The sequence below is a fragment of the Vitis vinifera genome, chromosome 4 (assembly GCF_030704535.1).
Source record: "Vitis vinifera cultivar Pinot Noir 40024 chromosome 4, ASM3070453v1".
In the NCBI taxonomy this organism is placed as follows: Eukaryota; Viridiplantae; Streptophyta; class Magnoliopsida; order Vitales; family Vitaceae; genus Vitis; species Vitis vinifera.
In genome coordinates this window covers 10,565,977-10,591,440 of record NC_081808.1, presented here as the reverse complement: position 1 = coordinate 10,591,440, position 25,464 = coordinate 10,565,977, and the positions used below count along the sequence as shown (strand labels likewise).

Below are 25,464 nucleotides of genomic sequence, written 5' to 3'. Positions count from 1 at the left end.
AGAATATATTGATAAGAGGCCAGAAAGCCACAATGTATACAGGGAGTATACAAACTAGCTAAGCCTCACAACCAAAAAGAAAGCAAAAAAACCCCACCAGCCCTTATCTGGAGGCTATCCATTCCAGGAAGCTTATAAGAGATAGCGACCTCTCTCCACTATACAGTCTCGCCCAACACCATAAATTACAGACAAAAGGATTTTTTAATTTCTGAATATCTATCCCCCCCTCTTAAAAGCTAGCTTATTTCTTTCCTTCCAAAGAGTCCAAAAGATGTACAATGATATAGACTTCCATATTTTTTTCCTTTTTTCCCCTACAAAAGGGCCCCTCCAACTTAATAAGACCTCCTTTACAATTTCTGGAAAAACCCATTGAACACCAAACAAAGCACATATCATATCCCACAGAACTTTTGCCATTATACAATGTATGAGGATGTGATTTACAGTTTCCTCTTCGCAGCCACACAAGAAGCAACGGTTAGGGAGTTGCCACCCTCTTTTCTGAAGCCTATCTAGCGTAAGCACCTTGCCCCAAGTAGCCTCCCAAGCAAAAAACAAACTTTTTGTTGGAACTTTATCCACCCAAATGTTGTTTTTCGGAAAGTTGTTAGCCACGGTATTAACCACCAAGTTGTAGACTTCTTTAACTTTAAACTGCCCGTTTCTTCCCCCTTTCCAAAAAACTGCATCCTCTTCTAAGGTAGGTTTGTATCCCCTCAAAATATGAAGCAAATTACCTACCATATCCAACTCCCAATCATTGAAACCCCTCACAAACCTTAAATCTCAATCTCCTTGGCCGACATTCTGATCCCACATTTCTTCTACTGTGCCATTTCTATGAGCAGCCATCCCATAAAGGTGAGGAAACCTTTGAGACAGCACTGTACAACCGCACCAAAGATCATTCCAAAATCTGATTTTGGTACCATTCCCCATAGTAAAAGCCATATTTTCCCAACACCAATCTTTTTCCTTCAAAATCTCCTTCCAAACCCCTACTCCAAACGTCCCATTAGCCTTTTTGGTCATCCAACCAAAACCCTCTTGCCCATATTTCGCCAAAAGCACTTGCTTCCACAGATTTTCCTTTTCACAAGCAAACCTCCATATCCATTTACCCAACAAGGCTTTGTTCAACGGAACTAGCTTCCTTAAGCCAAGCCCCCCCTTTCCCTTCTCCGTACAAACAACCTCCCAATTAACAAGGTGCACTTTCCTTTCCAAGTTTCCTCCTCCCCAAAGAAAATCCCTTTGCAATTTTTCTAACCTTCGCGCAACCGACTTGGGCATACGAAAAAGAGACATTTGATACAATGACATACTAACCATCATGCTCTTTATGAGAATAAGTCTCCCACCTTTGGAAATATATTGGCGTTTCCAATGCGCAAGTCTTCTCCTCATCTTCTCTTCCACCCCATCCCACACGGAGGTATTCTTGTTAGGAGCCCCCAAGGGCATCCCCAAATACACAGAAGGCATAGAACCCACCTTGCAGCCCAATTCCACTGCCAACTCCTCCATCTCATCCACCTCGCCAACTGGGATTATTTCACTTTTATCCAAATTGATCCTTAACCCTGACGCGGCTTCAAACCAAAACAAAATCCAACTCAAATAAGTTAGATGCTCCTTCCTAGCCTCACAAAAAACTATAGTATCATCAGCAAATAACAGATGGGATATATGCACCGGTTGTCTTCCTCCTCCTCGGATCCTACACCCTGACAAAAATCCCCCTTCAACAGCCCTCCTAATAAGATTGCTCAACACTTCCATTCCCATCACAAAGAGGTAAGGAGAAAGGGGATCTCCTTGCCTCAACCCCTTAGAACTTGGGAAGAAACCGACTGGCACTCCATTCACCAACACCGAAAATTTGGCTGTGGATATGCAACTCCACATCCAACCCAACCACTTTGATCCGAACCCCATTTTTCTCATGACTTTCATCAAAAACTGCCAATTTAAACTATCGTAGGCTTTCTCTATATCCAGCTTACAGATGAGACCTTTCTCTTCCCTTTTTTGCCATGCATCAATTACCTCATTTGCAATTAAAGAGGCATCAAGGATCTGCCTGCCCATTACAAATGCATTCTAATCAGTGGAGACCACTTTCCCTATCACTTTCTTGAGTCTATTGGTTTCGATCCAATAATGCCAGAGATTATTTCAATCAAGTCCTAACTCTATACTTTCAACATGAAGGAATAATTCAGGAATCATCATGAGTCAACACTACACAACAAAATGAAGTTGCTAAGAGGAAAAATGGTCACCTTCTTGATGTAACACAAGCCTTTCTATTTCAAAAGCATGTACCTAAATTTTATTAGGGGGAAGTCATCCTAACAGCCACACATTTCATAAACCAGTTACCCTCCAAAGTCTTTGGTTTCAAAAGTCCCATGGACATACTTCATCGTTTTATCCTAATATGAGAACCACAAACCATCTCATTCCTAAGATATTTGGGTGTGTTATTTGTGCATGTTCACAGTCTAAACAAGGGAAAATTGGACCCAAGAGCAATCAAATGTATTTTTGTGGGATATTCCTCAACTCACAAGGGGTATAAGCGTTACCATCCACCATCCAAAAAAAAAAATTTGTCTTAACAAATGTTACTTTCAACGAGAGTGAGTCATACTTTCCCGCTCCTTGTCTTGAGGGGGAGAATTCGATCAAGGATGACAAGGATAAGGATTCCTATCTCATTGATCCCTTTTCTCATTAACCCTCTTACAGTCTTTGGTCCAACATCCGCACCCTACTTCTCTGAACCCGAGTCGCCACCAATTGAGCCTGCTCCTAAAGATCGAATGACTAGCAAGGTGTACTCAAGGAAGAAGTTACAATCCCTAAACGTATACAAGTTCAAGAATTTGAACTGGCTTCTGGAAATGAGGAAACAGTTTCTCATCCTTCCTCACAAACCAAGTCAAAACTTCAGTCTAAAAAATCTATAGACCAAAATCTCCCTATTGCCATCAAGAAAAGAACAAGGGAACGCACTAAACCCCCTTTGTATCCACTTTCTCATGTTATGTCATTCAAAAAGTTGTTTCCATCCCATAAGAGTTTTCTCACAAGTTAGATAAATATTCATATTCCTATCACTCTATCTAAGGTTTTATCTAATGAAAATTGAAGACAAGCCATGAATGCAAAAATAGAGGTCTTGGAAAAGAATAAAACTTGGGAGATGGTAGATTTGTCTGCAAGGAAAAAACCAATGGGATGTAAGTGGATATATACTGCCAAGTATAGGGCAAAAGGGACCTTAGAGAGGTACAAGGTAAAACTGATAACTAAAGGATACACTCGGACATATGGCATGGACTATCTAGAGAGATGTAAACCAACAAGCACACCAATAGATCCTAATCATAAGCTTCACAAGGTTGAAGATACTGTAGTAAATAGAGAGATGTATCAATGTCTGGTAGGAAGACTCATTTATCTTTCTTACACAAGACCAGATATAGTATATGTTACGAGTGTGATTAGCCAATTCATGCATAGTCCAAAAAAGGTTCATCTATAAATTGCTAACCGAGTACTACAGGGCCTTAAGGGGTCTCTAGGAAAGGGCATCCTATTTAAACGAAATTCACGACTAGTACTTAAAGCATACACAGATGCAAATTATGTTGGATTTGTAGTTGATAGAAGATCAACTATTGGGTATTGCACCTTTTTTAGTGGTCTGGTGACATGGAAAAGCAAGAAACAAGTTTGGTGGCAAGGTCCAGTGTAGAAGCAAAATTTCGAGCAATGGTCCAAGGAGTTTGTAAACTACTATGCTGAAGATTATTTTGGAGGATTTGAAAATTAAATGGTCCAGGCGTGTCTAATATGTTCATATTAATTATTTAGATTGCACTAATCTCAAAACTAAAGCTCCAAAACATGTGTTATTAGGAGACGTTGTATCCAAATAGTTTATCACTATCACCATCCTACAATTAGAAATGTACTTATATAGATCATAGATACTTTTAATATGTTCCATGGTTTTATAATAAAAGTACTCTTTAATTGATGAATTGAAGTCAAAAGTACTCTTTGGCATTGCCTATGCATCCTATCTTCACTTCAAGAGACGTGATTTCTTTCTCACTCCAATGTAGTCGCTTTGATGTACCATTTTTGTACCAATACTGACTTAAGAAAGTCACAAAAGTGCTTTCATTTAGAAAAGTGAAAGGTAATCAAAGCATATAAACTGTATAGAGAGGAGATGAGGGAAGAAGGAAAACGGTGGTTTGCAATGGAGTCCAAGTCCTTTGAGATCTCTATTGAGGGGCTTGGAGGGAGATTGAGAGGGGTCATAGTGGAGCGTGGAAGAGGTTACTCCAGGTGGGTCAGATTTGGGGAGCTCAGTCTAAGCTGCCTTCTGGCAGGAGTGGAAGCTTGTTGCAGAGATGTTGAGTTGCCGAGGTGGAGCAAAGGGTGGAAGGAGAATGGAAGGTTTTTTAGGCTGGAATGCCGGGAGAATGGGGCTGGAAGGTTCATCTTCTGCAAGGTGGTCACGGTAGAAACAAAGAGCTTCTCTTTGGTGTTCCCAGAAGGAGAAGGAATCCATGGGGGATGGTTCATATTGGCTGAGAATTTAAGGGCGCTCGGGGTGGTTCCTTTTTCTGAGAAAAAGGTGGAGCCACAGGCTGAGTTTGGGAACAGCCGGAAGGCTGAAAGTGGGAAGAATGGAAGCAAGAGGATGTTGTATGCGAGTGTAGTAAAAAAGAATGAATGTTTGGAGGAGGAGACTATTTGGTTGCAGATTGGAGAAGGAGTTGTGCAAGGCAGAGAAGAGAAGCTTAGGAGGTGTTTGGTTGGGAAGTTTGAGGAGGGACCTTTGTTAGTTTCAGAGGTTCAGGTGTTGGAGTTGTGGGCTAGGAGCACTTGGCAGTTGAGATTTGGCATGCAGGTGCATATTTTTGGGGGGTCTTTAATCCTTTTTGAGTTTGAGGATGTCTTGGAGGTAGAAAGGGTGTTGATGAGAGGATCTAGAAGATTCAAGGAGAGACTCATCAGTTTGGAAAGATGGCATCATGAGACGGGGTGCTTGGTAAAGGAGGAGGCTTACAAGGAGTCGTGGGTGAGAGTATTGGGTCTCCCTTTGCATTTGTGGAGCCGTGAAGTCCTCATTAAAATCGGGGACTGCTGTGGGGGATTCGTAGAAGTGGATGAAGGTTCGGAGAATTCGGTCCAAATGCAGTGGGCTAGGATCCTAGTGAGATCGAGCGGGAGAAGACTTCCCGACTCCTTGTAGCTAGTGACCGGGTCTATGTGCTACTCAATCCAGTTGTGGTGGGAAGTCCTCCCGAAATTTTCAATGGTTGTTCCGAGAAGTTACAGTGAAGGGTCGCCTGAGTCGAAGGTTAGAGGTGACGATGGTGGTGATCCACGCGCGAGCAAGGGAGTGGAGAAAGACCTTGGCCAGGAGCAGACTGGTAGAGAAGACGTGTCAAGCTCTGGAGGGAAGAGAGGCTGTTTAGGTGAAGGATTGGACAGCCATCTCCAAAAGGTAGTTGTAGGCGAGGACGTTTTTGGAGGCGGTGGCAGGAGGGCCTGTTTGGAGATGACAGGGGACTCTAAGGGGGTAAGCGGGCCGGTGGGGGAAAGCCCAGTTGAGAGTCAACAGGATAAGAGGGGAGCTGGGCCTGTGTTTGAAGTGAAGGGAGGATTGTGCCGGGCCCATTTCGGGGGCCCTTCTCTTTTAAGTGAGGGGGGCAGCATGGGGGTGGAGAACCCGCTAGGGCTCATCGCGGGGGACGATAGCGCAGCAGCGACTGTCCCGCTGGAGTGGTTTGAGCCGCTGGAAGCTTGGAACTCAGGCGCCGATGAAGTTCTCCAGGCTGAAGCGTCAAGGTATTCCTCTTCTCCCTCTCCTTTGGTGTCTCGGGGGGTGCGGGCCTTCTCTTCTTCTTCTATTTCTTGTCCGAAAAGAGCGGCGAATGGGTCTCGGGGGGTGCGGGCCTTCTCTTCTTCTTCTCTTTCCTGTCGGAAAAGAGCGGCGAATGGGTCTCGAAGACGCGGCTGTGGATCAGTGACGGAAATGGTTGGAGTGGATGGGGACATTAGCCCCCTGAACATGGTATTGGCTGACGGAAGGGATGAGGCAGCCTGTTCCGGGGAGGAAATGGCCATGGTTTTGGTTGGAGAGACGAGTATTGATGAAAGAAACTCTTTGAGGCAGATTGTGGGTGGAACGGAGTCAGTTGAGGAATGGAAATCCTCTTGTCTTGCTCAGTTTAGTGATTTTCTGGGCATGCCAACCACGGGATGTGAAAAGGAAATTTTAAATATGCTCAAGAAATGGATCATGAGGAAAGAACAGAAGAACCAAAGGTATGGGGCTAAAAGGGTCAAGGTTGAAACCTCAAAGTCTATAAAGGAACTTAAAAGGTTGGAGTGCTCCATTAATTTTAAAAGTTCGGGGCATGGAAGAGCTCTATTTAGAGAGAGTGGGGGGGTCAGTCTCTGAGGGTAAATGAAGTTAAGAATTATCTCCTGGAACGTGAGAGGGGCAAATGATAGAGATAAACAAAGGCTCATCAAATCTCTAATCAAGACTCAGAAAGCGGATTTGGTTTGTTTGCAGGAGACCAAAATCCAAAGAATGTCGTCTAGTCTGGTTCGGTCCTTGGGGGTGGGAAGATCATTGGAGTGGGGAGCTCTTGATTCTTGGGGTATGGCAGGGGGGGTGTTAGTTTTTTGGGATACTAGAGTTCTAAAGCTGTTGGAAATGGAAATTGGGAATTTTTCGGTTTCTTGCCGATTTAAAAATGTGGAGGATGGTTTCTGTTGGGTCTTTACAGGGGTGTATGGCCCTGCTATTGGGAGGTTGAGGGAGGATTTCTGGGAGGAATTAGGGACAATCAGGGGATTGTGGCAGGACCCGTGGTGTTTAGGGGGTGATTTTAATGTTATTAGATTTTTGGGAGAAAGGAAAAGGATCTCAAGACTGTCGGCAGCAATGAGAAGATTTTCGGAGATCATTAAGGATTTGGAATTAAGGGATTTCCCTTTGCAAGGGGGGTCTTTCACGTGGAGGGGTGGGTTGAACAATCAGACTCAGTCAAGGCTGGACAGATTTATAGTTTCAGAGGATTGGGAATGCTATTTCAGTGGGGCAATTCAAAGTCTTTTACCTAGAATTGTTTCTGACCACTGCCCAATTCTGCTGGATTGTGGAGGAACGAGGAAGGGGTCTTCCCCTTTTAGGTTTGAGAATATGTGGCTAAAGGAAGAAGGTTTTAAGGATTTACTTAGGAATTGGTGGGTGGGTTTCAAATTCGGAGGTTCCTTTAGTTTCACGCTATCTGAAAAGCTGAAAGCGCTCAAGGCCTGCTTGAAGGTGTGGAATAGAGAAGTGTTTGGGAACGTGAATGCCAGAAGAGAATCAGCTTTGAAGCAGATGATGTTTTGGGATTCAATAGAAGGGGATAGGGTGTTGAATACTGAAAAGCAAAATTCTAGAAAGCAGGCTTTGGAGGAGTATGAGAAGTGTGTGTTAATGGAAGAGACTTCTTAGAGGCAAAAGTCGAGAGAGTTATGGCTGAGGGAGGGAGACAAAAACACTGGATACTTTCATAAAATGGCCAATGCTCACAAGAGGGTCAACTCCATGGTGAAGATCAAGATAAATGGGACGTGGGTTTCCGAAGATAGTGACATCAAGGAGGGTGTGGTTCAGGCTTTCCACTCTCTATTGTCAGAATCAGCTGAGTGGAGGCCCAGATGCAATGGGCTGCAGGTTGGGGTTTTGGAAGGGGAAACGACAACTATGTTAGAAGCTCCTTTTTCTGAGGAAGAGGTTTTTGGTGCTCTATCGGATCTCAATGGGGATAAAGCTCCTGGTCCTGATGGTTTCAGGATGGCGTTTTGGCAATTCAGTTGAAGCTTTTTGAAGGAGGAAGTGATGGGGTTTTTCAAGGACTTTCATGATCAGGGCAAGTTCGTCAAGAGCATAAATGCCTCTTTTCTGGTTTTAATTCCTAAGAAAGGAGGAGCTGAAGACCTCAAGGACTTTAGACCTATAAGCTTGGTGGGAAGTCTTTATAAGTTGCTAGCAAAGGTGTTAGCTAATAGGCTTAAAAAGGTGATGGGTAAATTAGTGTCCAAGTCCCAAAATGCTTTTGTGGAGGGAAGGCAAATCCTGGATGCCTCATTGATTGCGAATGAGGCGATTCATTCAATGCAGAAAAGTGGGGGAGGGGGCATCCTTTGCAAGCTAGATATTGAAAAAGCATACAACCATGTGAATTGGAGTTTTCTCTTTTGGTTGATGGAAATGATGGGCTTTGGAGCTAAGTGGATCAGCTGGATTCAGTGGTGTATTGGGACTGTCAGTTTCTCTATCCTTATTAATGGAACTTCCTTAGGTTTTTTCAAAAGTTCTAAGGGTTTGAGACAGGGGGATCCCCTTTCCCCCTACTTGTTCGTGATTGTCATGGAGGCACTTAGTTGCTTGTTGAAGAGAGCAAAGAAGGGGGGGTTTTTGTCGAGGTGGCAACTAAGTGGTAGAGGAGGGGGGGGGAGTGGAGATCACTCATTTGTTGTTTGCGGATGACACCTTAGTTTTTTGTGAGCCTTCCATTGATCAGGTGTCCTATTTGAGTTGGCTTCTTATGTGGTTTGAAGCAATGTCAGGGTTGAAGGTGAACTTAGACAAAAGTGAGATCATCGCGGTGGGAAGAGTGAAGAATGTAGAGGAGGTGGCCCTTGAGTTTGGATGCAAGGTCAGCAAGCTTCCTTCTACTTATTTGGGTCTTCCTTTGGGGGCTCGCTTCAAGGAGGTGGCTACTTGGGACGAAGTTGAGGAAAGGTTGAGGAAGAGGCTTTCTATTTGGAAAAGGCAGTATATCTCCAAGGGGGGCAGAATGACCTTGATCCGAAGCACCCTGTCCAGCATGCCTATCTATTGCATGTCCCTGTTTCAGATGCCAAGAAGCGTGAGTTCGAGATTGGAGCGAATCCAAAGGGATTTTCTTTGGGGTGGTGGGGCCTTGGAAAGGAAACCTCATTTAGTGGAATGGTCTATTATTTGCTCAGATAAACGAAAGGGCGGTTTGGGTGTGAGGAGCTTGGCGTTGCTAAATAAGGCGCTCCTATGTAAGTGGAGTTGCCGTTTTGCGGTGGAAAGGGAAGTTTTATGGAGGCAAGTCATAAGTGCAAAGTACGGGGAAGAAGAGGGTGGTTGGAGGTCTTGTGTTGTGAGAGGAAGTTATGGGGTTGGATTGTGGAAAGCGATTAGGAGAGGGTGGGAAGCGGTAGGTAACAATTTGGTTTATTCTGTGGGAAATGGTAGGAGGATTAGATTCTGGGAGGAGAAGTGGTGTGGAGATGATAAGTTGTGTTCTCTTTTTCCTTCTTTATATGCTATATCCTTGGATAAGGAGGCTTGGGTAGCGGATGTATGGAGTCATTCTGGAGGGGGAGTGTGGGCTCCTAGGTTCTCTAGGCGAATTAATGATTGGGAGGTGATCGAGGTGGAACGCCTTCTCTTGAGGTTGCAAGGGAGGAGGGTTTACAGTGATGTGGAAGATGAAGAAATTTGGACTAAGGCAAAGGACGGAAGATTCTCAGTTAAGTCTCTTTACAAGGATTTGGATCTGGAAAGACGTAAAGAATTTCCTGCAAACATCATTTGGAATTCTTTGGTGCCTCCGAGGGTAAGTTTTTTTGCTTGGGAGGCCACGTGGAAAAAGTCCATAACATTGGATCGTCTTCAGAAAAGAGGGTTCTCCTTGGCTAATAGATGCTATTTGTGTTTGGTAGAGGAAGAATCTATTGATCACATCCTCTTGCATTGTGGGTTGGCCAGAAGTTTATAGAGCTTACTTTTCTCTCTCTTTGGAGTTTCGTGGGTGCTCCCCTCTTCAATAAGAGAGGCATTATTGGGGTGGTTAGGGCCTTATGTGGGAAAGGAAAGGAGGAAAGTGTGGCATTTAGCACCCTTGTGCCTTTTTTGGATTGTTTGGAAGGAAAGAAACAGTAGGGCTTTTGAAAATGTAGAGCACTCGATTCAGGGGTGTAAATCGGTTTTACTTTGTAATCTATGGGCGTGGACCAGGGGTTTTTTTGTTTCTGGTCCCACTTCTGTTGTAGATTTTGTTGATTGGTTAGGCCATGGGTAAAGGTTTTTTCTTTTTTCTTTGTATACCTCCTGTATACGTTGGGGTGCTTCCTTGAAGTGCCTCTTTTTTATTAATATATTTCTCTTTATTCATCAAAAAAAAAAATCTTCACTTCAAGAGACATTGTTTCGCTACCCTACTGGGTCTATTCATGTCAAGAGCATGGAGACCTATATAGATAACAAGGACTGTTAGTGTCTTCATCTCTAGAGCTCACCCAATTTCATGTCATGTTCTCCCTTTATCCACAAATATTCCCAATGTAAATGTTTACCTGCTTTCACTTTTAGAGTGTGTCCAACCTTCAGCTTTCTTCTAAATACCCTACTTTTGTCTTTTGTATCTTCCATGTCAGTTCCTTACCAGTATTGGAAGCAATGTCACAACCCAACTAGAGAAGGGAAATGTGTAAAATAATAAAAGTTATGGAAAAATGTAAAACTCTGCAATATTTCTTTTTTTTTTTATAAGTAAACACACATATATTAGCAAAGGCAAAACGCCGCAAAGCATACAGGGAGTATACGAGGCGACGAAGGCCTCACAACAAAGGACCAAAAAAAACAAAAACCCACCAGCCCTCAACTGGAGGCTATCCACTCCAGGAAACCTATAAGGGAACGAGACTCCGCACCATTATACAATTTTGTCCACCCCCACATATTACAAACAAAAGAATACTTAATTTTCTGTATAGCTAACTTCCCCCCCCCCCCCTAAATGCTAATCTATTCCTTTCCTTCCACACCGTCCAAAAAATAAATAACGGTATGGATCTCCAAATTTTCTTCCTCTTTTTGCCCACAAAAGAACCCTTCCAGCTGATAATCGCCTCCTTTACAGTTACTGGAAAGACCCACTGGGCTCCAAACAGACTAAGAACCATCCCCCACAACACACTAGCCACTGTACAATGAATAAGAAGATGATTTACATTTTCCTCATCACTACCACATAAATAACACCAGTTAGGAATCTACCATCCTCTCTTTTGAAGCCTATCAATAGTAAGAACCCTCCCCTAAGTAGCTTCCCACGCAAAAAACGCTAACTTGGAAGGAACGTTCTCCACCCAAATGCCCTTTTTGGGAAACAAAGGGGTACTATGGCTGGTCAACAGCCCATACACATCCTTGACGTCAAACTTCCCATTTTTTCCCCCCTTCCATAAGGCCAAGTCCTCCTCCAAGGTAATTCTTTGACTCCTTAGGATTTGAAGCAATTCGTCAACCAAGGTCAGCTCCCAATCATTGAAGCCTCTAATAAACCTTAGGTTCCAGCCTCCTGGGCCAGCATTCTGGTCCCATAAATCCCCCACAGTGGCACTTTTTTGGGCAGCCACATTGAAGAGTTGAGGGAATCTCCGGGCCAGCTCCACATCCCCACACCAAGGGTCCTTCCAAAACCTGATTTTGGTGCCTTTTCCAACCTTAAGAATCATATTGTTCCAACACCAATCTGCTTCTTTCTGAATCTCCTTCCATAGCCCAACACCAAACGCCCCATTTGCTTTTTTAGTTCTCCACCCAAATTCCTCTTGCCCATATTTTGCCACAAGAACACGTTTCCACATCTCCTCCTTGACACGAGCAAATCTCCATACCCATTTTCCAAGAAGGGCTTTGTTCAAATGGACTAGTTTCCTCAAGCCAAGCCCCCCCTTCTCTTTGCTCACACACACCCTCTCCCAACTGACTAGGTGTGCTTTTCTTTCCGTACTTCCCCCTCCCCACAAGAAATCTCTTTGCAATTTTTCTAGTCTTATTGCCACTACCTTAGGCATACGGAATAGGGACAGTTGATATAATGGCATGCTAGTCAGTGTACTCTTTATGAGGGTGATTCTACCACCCTTAGAGAGGTATTGCCGCTTCCAAAGGGCTAATTTCCACCTCATCCGTTCTTCCACCCCATCCCACACGTAACCAGCTTTATTAGGCGCACCCAGAGGCAGCCCCAGGTAGGTTGATGGCAGCTGACCTACCTTGCATCCCAACTCCACAGCCATCTCAAAGATCTCATCCACCTCCCCCACTGGAATAATTTCGCTTTTAGCCTAATTAATCCTCAGCCCTAAAGCGGCTTCAAACCAGCATAAGGTCCAGCTCAAAAAAGTCATATCTTCTTTCTTAGCCTCACAGAAAACTATGGCATCATCCGCAAAGAGAAGGTGAGAGATACTAACAGCCTGCCCCCTACCCCTCTGGATTCTACATCCAGTGATGCAGCCCCCTTCCACAGCCCTCCGAATAAGGGCACTCAGCACCTCCATTCCCATGATAAACAAATATGGGGATAGAGGGTCGCCTTGCTGAAGCCCCTTAGAGCTAGGGAAGAACCCAGCTGGCTCCCCATTTACTAATACTGAGAACTTGGCAGTCGATATGCAGCTCCATATCCACTCCCTCCACTTAGTCCCAAAGCCCATTTTCTCCATTACTCTCATCAAGAACTGCCAATTGACGCTGTCGTACGCCTTTTCAATATCTAGTTTGCAGATCAGGCCCTTCTTTCCTTCTTTTTTCCATGAGTCAATCACCTCATTTGCGATTAGAGACGCATCCAAAATCTGCCTACCCATGACAAAAGCGTTCTGGTCTGAAGAGATCACTCTACCAATCACGTTTTTAATCCTATTGGCCAGCACCTTAGCCAAGAGTTTGTATAATCCGCCCAAGAGACTGATCGGCTTGAAGTCCCCCAGCTCCTCCGCTCCTCCTTGTTTGGGGATCAGAACCAAAAACGTGGCATTGAGACTCTTGAGAAAAGTATTATGCTCATGGAATTCCTTGAACATCTCCAAAACCTCCTCCTTCACAAACTCCCAGCAGAATTGCCAAAAGGCTCCCGTAAAGCCATCCGGACCTGGAGCCTTGTCCCCATTCATGTCCATTAGGGCCGAATGGACCTCCTCTTCCATGAATGGCAGCTCCAAGATGTCCACCTCTTGTTGGCTAATCTAATTCAAATTTAATCCCCCTATATCTGCCTTCCACTCCGAGTCTTCCATTAATAACCGATGAAAGGCGTCTACTATTCCGGTCCTAACTGCATACTCCTCTGACAGCCAGGCCCCACTGATTTTTACTCTTTCCATGGTATGCCTTCTTCGGTGCGCGTTTGCTATTCGATGAAAATACCCCGTATTTTTATCCCCTTCTCTTAGCCACAGCTCCCTTGATAGCTGTCGCCAGTGAATCTCTTCCAGCTTGACCCACTTAGCATAACCTTCTTTCGCTTCTTTCTTTCTGGAAAATTCCTCCTCTGACAGACTCCTCTCACTTTCCACTTGGTCCCAATAGTCCACTTGCTGTAAGGCAGCCAATTTATTACTCTCCAAGTTCCCAAACACCTCCCTGTTCCAAACTTTTAAGTTTTGTTTAATCCCCTTCAGCTTTGTTGCCAACTTATAGCTAGCCCTACCACTGACCCACATCCCCTGCCACCAACTCCTCAAGAGGTCTTTAAATCCTTCCACTTTCAGCCACATGTTCTCGAACCTGAAAGGTAAAGGGCCTCTTCTTTTGCCACCCCCCTCGATTGTGATTGGAAAATGATCTGATATAGGCTGAGATAATCTCTTCTGAGTCACATTGCTGAACTAATCAAGCCATCTGGGAGAAACCAAAAATCTATCTAGCCTGGCCCAGGCTTGATTATGAAGCCCCCCACTCCACGTGAAAGAGCCCCCTTGAAGGGGAAGGTCAATTAGCTCAAGGTCATCCATAACCTGAGCAAACCTCCTCATAGCTGGGGTCACCCTCCCTTGCCTGCTTCTTTCCCCTTGAGCGAGAATAACATTAAAATCACCCCCTACACACCATGGGTCACCCCAAAGACCTCTGACTGCTCCAAGTTCATCCCAAAGACACTCCCTATCCTTTTTGGTGAAGGGGCCATAAACACCCATGAACACCCAGACTGCCCCATTTTCCACAGTTCTGAATTTACAAGAAATTGAGAATTGGCCCTCCTCCCACTCCAGCATTTCCAAGGACCTTTTATCCCAACAAATCAACACACCTCCAGCTGCTCCAACAGCTTCAAGAGTTCTCCAATCTAAGAATCTCCCCACCCCTAAACTTTTCACCACCCCATCAGTCATTAACTGAATTTTTGTCTCCTGGATACACACCAAGTCCACCTTCTGTTTTCTAACCACAGACTTAATAATCCTTCTTTTATTAACGTCATTTGCACCCCTCACATTCCAACTCATCAGCTTGAGATTCATTAACCCAACAGTAATTGGCCCCCTCTACTTTTCAAATGACTGTTCTTCTTGTCCTTCCCCTTGTATTTGACTGAACATTCCAACCTTTTGAGCTCCCTCTCAAATTTTTTTTTTTCCAGTAACCCTTTGCTATGTATCCTTTCCCGTCTTTTCCTAATTTTGGACAAAAAGTCCAGAATCTCCCTCTCCAGACCTTCTATTGAAAATCCCAACAGCTTGCTAAACTTAGCCAAGCTACTTTCCTCCCAATTAGTCTCCTTCTCGCTCCTTAGAACCTGGGGCCCAGACATGACTGGAGTCCATTCCGGGTTTTGAACCTCTAGAGCGTCACAATTGATCTCAATCAGGTCCCAGCAGCCCTCTCTTCTCGCTGTATCCCCCCTTGTAGCTGCAAGTTCTATCTTGTTTTCTTTCTAGCGGCTCTCCCTTAAATCCCCAGAGTGGTCGCAAAACTCCCTCTCCGGAGTCCGACCAAAAAGAGAAGAAGAAAAGAGAGAGGATTCCCCAACCCTTAGATTTGAAGAGGACCCATACCTGAAGGCTTCATCCACGATCTCTCTCTCTGCCATGGAGCACTGGAGAGCCGGCATCTGCTTTCCACTAATCTCCTTCTCACGACACTTGATGAATTCCATTTCCATCTTTAGGCCCAAATCCTCTTCAGAGCCTATGCCCATGTATTTAGACTGCAATTGGCCCAGATAGCCCCCAACCGAAATAGCAGGCCCATGGGACAGGAGCTCCAACCCTTCGAAGGCCCGTCCCTCAGCCGGCCCACACTCTAACCCATCTGCAGCCAATTCAGCCCCTTTAGAAAGAAGCGGGCCTTGCGTAGTTGGCCTGTAGTCCCGCTTTAGGCCCACGAGGCCAAGCCCCGATCCGGACGAACTTGACCCATCGCCCGCGGATCCAGAACTCTGTCGGGCCACCCGCCCGATATGGGTCCAGTTTTCAAACACATCCCCTCCCTCCCTTCCCACCTGCTCTCCCGTCACTTCCTCTGACCGACGTTGTTCCTTGGTTCCAGCGCTCGGCTTTTCTCCCACACGCCATCCCGCGCGTGGATCACCATCACCCCTGACCTCCCCTCTCTGCCGCCCAAATTCATCACGGCCATCCCCCTGTTTTTTCCTTATTGCCGGCGGAATCTCCCACCACAAAGATACGACGTATATCTCCCCCTCCACCCCAATCTCCATCGAACTCGGCAAGGCCCCTCCGTTCAGCTTTACCTGGATCCTTGCCCATTCCAAGTCCTCTTTCCTTTCCGTTAGAGGATCGATGCCTAAGAACCCGCTGCACTCTTCCCCCACTCTCCTCAGGATCGACGGCACCCACAGTGAGATTGGAAGACCCAGGATCCTCACCCAAGCATCTTTCCTATCTTCATCCTCTGCAGAGCATCCAAACCTCGAGCTCCACATCTCCAAACCCAGTTGGGTCCCTCCCACTGATCTCACCCCTGCGGCGAGAACCCTCATGGCTTCTTCCACCGTCTCAAATTCCAACAGAGCACAGCCCTTTCCCAATCTAGCCAGGCCTAATTTACCTTTCAATCCCCACGCTCTTGCCACTGACCACCCCAATCTCGCTAGGTCCTCTTCTCGTGCTGATTTAGGGTTCCATTTACCTATCAGGCATTGCTTCAATCTGCTCACATTGTTCCGTAATTCCTCCTCCTTTGTCTCTACTCTGGCCCTTGAGGTATCCCTGAGCTCTGAGCCCCTGGCCACTTCCACATACGACCTACCTGAATCCCTTACTCCTTGATCAACTACCTTTTCCTCGCGCCGAAATCCTACCCACAGTAGGGACTCCACCATAGAAACCCATCCTCCCTTTTCCCCTTTCCCTTTTGGTATACAGATACCAAATCTCCTTTTCTCCAGGTTCGTCACCCCTAGGCAGATGAAGCTCCCGGCCCTGTTAGCCTCTCTCACCAGGGAATAGATCCTCCCTTTTTCTTTCCAGCCCTTCTCCCATCTTCCATCTTTCCCATCCTTCGTGCACTGGATCAGCCCTTCTATGAGCAGCCCCACACTCGCCGGTCCCAGACGGACCCAAGACACTACCCCTCCCTTCCGAGATAATGGCATGGCTCTTGCTATTTCTCTCCTCAGCTTCTACTTCGAACACCTTCGATTCCACCACGAAGCTACTTCTCTTCCTCTTCCCTCGATTCTCCGCCCGGCTTTCCCCTTCTCCGCCTTCGCTCGCAAGATCGCCCCCGCTCTCTCTCATCTCTCACAGGTGTAAAACTCTGCAATATTGATCTGCCAATAAAAGAATCCTATGACATGGAACTAGCTTTCATGCTGAAACATAGTTCAAAAGGTAGTACTTGAGAGGGATAAAGCCAAGTTCAAGTATGTTACACAAACTTATGGGATTAACTATCAGAAGATCATTGCTCCTCTGCTAAGATGACACAATTTGAATTACCTACCCATATTGGTTTTTTTCTTTTACCTTTTTTTTTTAATAGGCCCAAATTGGCGTTTCATTAGTACACATGAAGAATGCTTTCCAGCATAGTGACCTTAAGGAGGAAGTATGTAGGGTGCCTCCTCTAGGACTCAAAGACTAGAGCAGATCTCCTTTTTTCCCATGAGAATTGAAGAAAGCTCCTTATAGTTTTGAACAATCCCCTAAAGCAAGGTTTGCAAATTAGATTTATTTGGACTTGTTGGCTAGCATAAGGTTGGTAGGACCATATATATGCATTATATCTATGTTAACAAGCAATGATGCCACCAAGCATTCCTTGTTAAAAGAAAACCAGGGAAGGGAGAGTTTGAGATTAAGGACTTGGGTTGTCTCAGACAACTTATTATGTTTGACACTGCTCGATATAGAAAGACTTATTCGAAAAGCCAGAAGAAATATGTATTCACTTGATAAAGGAAACTGGAATATTAAGAGGTAAACCAGTTGAGACACCAATTATGGTGAAGCAAAAGTTAATTTATGAAGGCAAAACTCTCAATAGACCCAGGAATCTACTTCTCCTTCACTAGATACAATTAGTGTCACCATTCATGCAATCAACATTGTTCATGCAATATGTCTGTACTTGCTAAAAGAAATGGGGTATTGAGATGCAAATTGTTGAGGCACTAGGTGAATCATAAGCTATTGATGAAAATGAAACTCCACAAACAAATCCAAGTATGTATCAGACTTGCATATGAAGACCGATCTACTAGTACACTTACCAGACCAAATACTGTTTTTGTAATTAGTGTTGCCATTCATGCCATCAGAGTTGTCATTAATAAAATGCATTCTTCCACTCCTCATCATTTGGAGGCTACTCAAAAAGTATCCAGGAACTTGAAACTGGCAAAGGCTTTTTTTTATAGGTTATTTTTTTTTATAAGTAAAGGCAATTATATTAAAAGAATAGGGTATACACAACATATACAAAGCAACCAAAAAGATATATACATATGGTAAAAAAAGAACAATAGGACATACACAACAGGCACAACAAGGCAAACCCACGCAAGAGAGAGCACAAAAAACAACTCTTCCTCTTTCCCTCCCTCTCTCACTCAACAAGAACGTAACCAATCAACAAAATCAAACAAAGTCTCTAAGCTTTCTTTTATGTACATCCCTGCCCATGCTAAGAGGTTACCCAGGAACAAGCATTTCAACTTATAATATAACATCTCATCGTTTTCAAACACTCATCGATTTCTTTCCTTCCACAAGTTTAAAATATGCATAGGGGAGTAGCCTTCCAAACCTTCCTCTGTTTTCTCCTTATGGAGTCACCAACTTAAAAGTGTTTGAACCTAGCAAAGGCTTTTGCTCTCAATACATGGCCATAGAAGGACTATGCCTTCATTAATGCGAATTAGACTTGTTCTACTACTTCTCAAAATATTGAAATTTTAGCTTCCTATGTCTCGTGCCAATAAAGTTGAACTTGCAACCAACTTTTCTTTTCTTTTTTTTTCCAATAAATAAGAGAATATATTAAAAAGCAAAAGGCGCATCAAAGTACAAATGAATTATACAAGGGCCCAAAGGCTTACAAGAAGAGAAAGTGAAAAGCTAGGAACAAACCCACCCTAACAATCCAAAAATCCAAAACTATGTGTAACCACCTCACCAATGCCCACTGCCCACAACACCCCAAAACAACCTTTCTAGATGTGAAAACTAACAAAGCCAACATCTGAAACCTAACAAAAACCTCACACAACAAGGTCTGTGTGATCCCGCTACTCCTCCCCTTGCCCCTAACTAACAAAGGAGAGTTTTTGTAATTAACCGAACACTCCAATTTTTGGATCTCCTTCTTGAAACGGGAAGGTGAATTTAGCTTATTTTTCCCCCCTAAGACACAAACACCACGCCCCTTTCTTGTCTCCATCTTCCTCAAAAGGGAGAAAATTTTCATTTTCATATCCCTCGACAAGCATCCCCATAAGGCTACTGAAATTAGCCAACTTAGAAAAGAGATCATCAAAAAGAACCTCTTCCCTCACCTGCTAAATGAAAGACTTCAACTCTAAAGACACCTGCTTCTCAAACCTGATCACCAAATCTTTGCCTAAAGGACTTTCCACGATGTTCTTCAAACCCTCAAACGGATCTTCACAAAGCCCCATCTTCGGCTGAGAATTCTTCTTCCAATCACGATTGTTTCCCAAGGGTTGAATCAAAGGTTTACCACTACCTAGCGACCTAGCCACAAAAGCAAAAGGAGAAGAGAAACAGGAAGTCCCTTCCCAAAGCAGAGAGCTGACCTACCTTCAAAACTTGTTGCTTCCACCAAGAAAGTGTTGTCAACAGCCAAACCCCTCCCATCTAATCCTTGAGACCTCACCTAAAGAATGGGGTCGTCAAAAACCCTCTCCTCTCATCGTTGCTACCTTTCTCTCCATTGAACAGAAGGTACTGAACACCCTCAAAGGCTTTCTTAACCTTGCCCAAAACCCCTCTAATAGGCTTGGAAGGTAACCTTCTTGAGTCACTTGAAAAAGACCCTAGCCCGTCCTTGGCAAGCCCACCAATACTACACCCTAGCCCATCCAAGACAAGCCCACCAACACTTCTAAAATGGGCGGCTTCTTAATGCATTTGGGCTAACCCAATAAGTACCATTTGGTAAGGCCATAAAGACCACTCTTATCCATTGCACCTAAGCCCACTTTAGAAGAGCATGGGCCAACCTCTACCTTGTCTTTAGGAAGCAAAAAGCCCAACGGCCCATCAAGAGCCTCACCAGGACTCACAGAGGGCTCAGAGCCTACCTCCCCAATCTGCTCCTTCAAAAAGTTGTTGCCATTATTTCCAAAGATCGCTTCCACTGCCATTGTGCTCGTAGAGGGGCTCGGCTCAAAATATAACACTTGTAAAACCTCTACTACACTCTTCTCATCATCCCTTCCCACTTTGCAACCAACTAGCAAAGGTCCATACCAAAAGAGTGTCCAGCTATGTGTTTCATCAGGTATTGAACATGTCAAAAATGTGAGATATACAAACATAAAGTGGTGCATCATTAATTATGGATCCAATACATCATATTCAATTCACATAAAACAAGAGCCTTTAGGGTGAAGGCTAATCATCTAAAGGGGACACTTCCTTTCTCTCCCTCCCTTTTGTTCTTATATTTCCTTCTCTTTTCTCTTTTCTCTTTTTCTCTCCTTTCTACAAACCATTAAAGCAATTCTTGGCTTGCCACTTGTAATGTAATAAACATGATACATGTAGTTCCAAATATCTTCCATGCTCCCAAGCTTTTACCTTCTTCCACTAAGCATTATAACTGGCCAGGACTGTTCCAAGTAGCTGTCCTATTACAATGTGGGTGACATATCCCATAAAAAAGGGCATCATAACAGCTGATCATGCATAAAATACTTCCAGTTCCTCTTAATATTGAAATTGAGGTAACCCCAAATGTCTTCTCAAATATGCCAAATAACCAGACCACAGATGGGCTTTCTGGACGAGGAAAGAACAACAAAATTCTTCTAGTCACTAGCCAAAGCTAACAGACTTCAAATGACATCCAATAGAAGAATACCCATGGTCAAGAATCACAAATAATTCAAAACCTTCAGGAGAGAATTGAATAATGGAAAGATAGCCCCAGCAACACATAGACAGGCAAATCAATCTTAGAAATTGCCAAACCTCATTGAACAGCAAATCTTTCCCCCTCAAAAAGAGCCTGTATGCAAATCAAGTATGACAAAAGACAGAAACACATTAAGTGGTCATGAAGATTTCTGAAACACCGGGCACCCAAAAGATCAATCTAACTCACCCCTCCCGTGTTTTTATATAGATGCTAGCATCAGCATCATACACCCAACAATGGCAATATATGAATCAGTTGTTTCATCCATTTCAACACTTTGACCAAATAGAGAAAAATGAGGAAAAGTTTCTATAGTTTGTAAATTAAGAAAACAGAAGAAAATGAGAGAAAAAGAGATGGCTGTAAGTTAGAATCGAAAAGAGAACTAATTTATGTTCTCTATTTTCCAGTTCTATTACTTATGTCACACAAGGAGCTCTAATACTACCATTTGCAATGCAGCAACTGACCGGATTCACAATTAGGCGAGAGCAAAGCAGTAAAAAGGAGTTAAGACCGAACGATACAGATTCTAGAACATTATAAAGTTTCCAAAACACAAACAGGTTTTAACCTCAAGGTGAATTACCAATCTAATGCATGATTTACATGTTCTATATCTCACCTTAAAGTTATAAGAATAGAACAAAGGCTACCTAAAAATTTAATAGAAAATACAAATTGAAAGACTAGTATATGGTTTCAAGTCTATACTCTTAACTAAGAAAAACATAAAATATACCAAAAGGCAAGATTCTTATGAACTTAGAAGAACAGAAACAATTAAAAAAACAATTAGTATAAACACTACCTCGAAAAATATGCCTGAACTTCCACTCAACATCATGGAGATCCCTTGCAATAAGTTCCTGAGCTGGAGGCTGCTGAGAGAAATCCTGTGAACCCAAATATTAAAATGTAAATCAGTATTAGAATAGCATCAAACCAAAGAAAATAAGAAAGGAGACTACCAATGGAGGGAAAACTTTCTCAGCTGCGCGACGAGGAACAGAGAACCCCCCGTGGGTACTAGTATCACTTGCTGTGAGAGTCTTGCAAAAGTAATTGGTGGGCTGCTTGCTCGGGATACCCAACTCCACAGGAAGAAATGTATCCTTTTGCTCTTGCTGTATACACCAGAGAACAAACAATTTTCCAACTCAATATAACTCAAGGAAATAATTAAACATCACAACTGAAACTCAATTTGGAACTAGAAACTCAAGATTACCGGTGTAAGTGGCTGCAAAGTCATTTGTGCATACACTTCATCAGTTTCCACATCTGCCTGAAATGCCACACACATAATTCACAACATAATCAATTCCCTTGCAGATTTTACAAACCTTCTCACTAAAATACATCCACAATTGTAATTGCAACATTATTAAATTCGGTAAAGACCCACATGCATTGTGACATTGTGAAGTTGGCAGATCAACTGCGGTGGCAAGCTCGGGTAATTGGGTATGTGCCCATCAACCTCTTTGTTAGTTGTGGCAGCAACCTGAGTCCAAATTGGGATTATCAGACCACTACTTCCATTGAAATGATAAACCAAAAACAGCAATAAAACCAATATTTAATAACAATAGCAGTAGTAACAATAAATTTCAATTTTGAACACCACCTGCTCACTGTGACCTTGAGGAAAGTAAACCACACGGCTCCCAACGGTAGGCAGGGACACAAGAGGGCCAGCACAAGCATGCCATAGCTCTGAATTCAAACACTTTTTCTCCCCTATCGCCAATTCCCCACAATCCCACAAGAAATAAAACAAATGAATTATCAATTATTCAGTTTCATCTTTCTTAAGCCCAATAACTACAAATACACGCACACATAAAGATAGAGATATATATATTATATAGATATAAGGTACCTTCATGCCCTTGCTGCTGCCCCAACCCTGATGTTGAAAGCTTCATTTCTGGTACTTTTCAAGCCCTAGAACTATTCCAGTCTAACATTTCTACCTCCTCTCTCCTCACCCAAATCCTCCTCTCACCAACCATTGCCATCTGCATCCTCCAATTACCCACCAAACAAAAAAACCACAAGAATTCACACCATTTCCTCTTGAGCAAATCAAAAACCCTAAGAGGAGGTCACATCAGCATCACACCCACAAAAGCCACTCTCCTCCAAGATCGCCACCAAACAAAGTAGAACTGAGCTTGCTTTCAGTTCATCACGCCATCGCTGTCGAATTCAGAGAAACTACCAGGATGGAGACAAAGGGAGCAGAAGGAGAACTAGAGAAAAGAGAGTGGCGAGTCTTGAAGAGCTGAGAACAAGGGAGAGAGAGAGAGAGCAAAGCTGGAAGTGATGGCAGAGAGGCGAAGAGGAGAGAGAAAGAGATAGAGAGAGAGAGAAGAAGAGAGAGTGGGAGATTTTGGAAATTCCAATCCCCACCATTCGGGGATCCGTACCTGCGAATCTCGGCCGTCCATTTCCCACTGATATGACACCAGGCATGTGCCACCATCCCTCAGTGGTCGTTGTCAGAAGTACGGATTTTGCGAAATTTAAAACCCTTTTATTTTTTTATTTTTAAAAGTTTTAATAATAAAGAAAAAGGAAAGAAATGGAGTATGAGAGAGAAGACTCGTCTCACGCAATGATTTTTTTATTATTTTTATTTCTTTTCCTATTGGTGCGTTTTCCATATCATATGCTGTGTGTGCAGACCGCGCTAACTGTACTTTTTTTACCTACCTAATTTATATATTTCCATTTCTTTTATTACTTAGCATTTAATGTTAGATATAGATTCTTAGATTTGGGTCTGTTTGGCACCGGGAAATATTGATCTCTACCACACTTTTTTTTTTTTTTTTTTTTGGCAAAAACCTTCTTAAAAAAATTTTAAAAAAAATTATCATGACCATGATAAAAATCTTTAGTCCACTCCAAAAAAAGTTTTTAACTTTAGAAAAATGTCAATCCAAATAATGGATTCTACATGTAACATTAAATAAAAAAAATCATAAATTTGGTTGCCAAAAATGGATCCCAAAAGATAAAAAGTGAGAATATTTATACCATCATTCAATTTTAGTTGTGCCCTCTTTTGTTAAATAAATTATTATTTTATTTTAACATATATTAAAAAAATAATAATAAATGAATAAATAAAATTTATTAAGAGAATCTTTGATAGAACTTAATACTTATTACTTATTAATTTAAGTTGATTTTAAGTTAAAATGTATTTAATTTTTAATTTTTAATTTTACTTTAAGTATTAAAGTTATTTTAAAAAATTAACTTTAAATTTATTATAAATTATCAAATTGATATATTTATTCTTATCAATTATAATTAAGATAAAGAAGGTCGAATAACAATGGAGGTTATAGAACAGCAAAAAAAAGACTATAAATGTAACTAAGACAAATAGAAGTAAAAAAATAAAATAAAATATAGATTTAAAAATAAGTTAATTATTTTTATTTATTACTTAAAGTTCTTTTTTTAATGAAACAAAATCTAATTTATTGAAAATCTATAATAAATTATAACTCATTGAATAAAATAATAATAAAAAATGAAATTGGGATATAAAGAAATAAAATTAGTATACAAACAAACTGGGACCAAATTATGAATAGATGAGATTAAGATACAAAGTAATAAAACTTATAAATGATAAAAAGTGAGTAGAATCGAATACAAAACTATTGTACCCAAGTTGTACACGTGATGCCTTATTTATACCTATCTATACACTATTATGATAGGAGCAATTGACTCTCAATTGATTAATTCTTGAACAACTTTTCCTAAGTCTCTTTTGTATCTAACTAAGCTTAAGGGATAACAATATTGCTACTCTAATATTTAATTTAAGACAAAGCATTTCTTCCTCTTCCTAAATTTACCTTTGACTATGTTTGGTTCCCAAAAATACTCATGAAAATTCATTTTCCTATATTTGGATGACTAGGAAAATAAGGAGGAAAAAAGTTGGAAGAAAAACACTATGACAAATGTTAAAATATTTTCCCTATTATTTTTCCTCAAAAAATAGTGAGGAATATCGGAAAGAAAACTGGGAAAATTTTCATGAGGACTTTTTTCACAAGTTCAAAGTTCACCTATTTCACCTTCATCCATGGCTTCTAATTGATGATGAACCTTCCAATAGCCACCACTATCGCTCTATCCACCTTTCAATGTTTTTAAAACTCCACCTTCACTTGAATGATAACCTCTAATGGATGAATCTCATCCATCGAATAAGATGAATCTAGTTGAGCCAATGGCTTTCATGTGAGGTTTGACAACTCCCTTCCCTCAACCTTACATCTTGATTTATATATTAAGTTCAACATATTGTAATTTCATAAGGGTTTCTTTTTTCTATTTTCTAAAAATCTAATACCCAAGGTTCTTCATAATTTAATTGAAGAATTTCATGTGTTTAGTTATAAGCAAACAAGCTAGATTTAGTGTTATTACTTGGATGTTGAGCTTAAAAAAACGTATGAACTCTTATTTCTTGATTTGGAACTAGAATTCACTACTTCAACAAATGGGTCTCTAACAATTCTATACTTGTTTGTTTTCGATGCTTTGAATTTCTGGTTTTGGCCTTGTGAGATACAAATTTTGTTTATTAGAGAGGGGTTCTCTTGTTTTCTTGGTTTTATTTCATTTATTTAATTTAGTTTTCCTTTTGTGTTGGTTCAATATTGTATGTATTGTCTAAATAAGTGTTTTTAGAGTTGTGATTGTGGAGCATTATGTTGAGAGGACCATATTTGTATTAGGTACAGTTAGTTTTGAGCCAATCTAGGAAACTAAATATGAAGAAATTAGAAAAGTGTTAGAGAGGAATTCCAAAGGAATATGGGCACTTCATATTTTCACCGTTTCCTAGGATTGAGCACAATGCTTGCTCATCACTTGGGCTAAATGAGACTTGTCATAATTGTTCGAGTTGTTTGCATATTATTGTT

General features: G+C 42.2%; 1 protein-coding gene across 1 annotated transcript in view; it reads right to left on the bottom strand.

Moving 5' to 3' along the window:
* Nucleotides 1-22,929, bottom strand: part of LOC100258129 (auxin response factor 8) — a 45,152-nt gene extending 22,223 nt beyond the window's left edge. The window contains exons 1-6 of the mRNA XM_002266642.5: nucleotides 22,383-22,929; nucleotides 22,128-22,240; nucleotides 21,906-22,004; nucleotides 21,729-21,785; nucleotides 21,469-21,624; nucleotides 21,309-21,393 (exon numbers count right to left, since the gene is read on the bottom strand). Of these exons, the coding sequence (XP_002266678.2) occupies nucleotides 21,309-21,393; nucleotides 21,469-21,624; nucleotides 21,729-21,785; nucleotides 21,906-22,004; nucleotides 22,128-22,240; nucleotides 22,383-22,428 (556 nt within the window). The 5' untranslated portion in view covers nucleotides 22,429-22,929. The remainder of the gene's footprint in view (nucleotides 1-21,308; nucleotides 21,394-21,468; nucleotides 21,625-21,728; nucleotides 21,786-21,905; nucleotides 22,005-22,127; nucleotides 22,241-22,382) is intronic.
* Nucleotides 22,930-25,464: the final 2,535 nt, after the last annotated feature.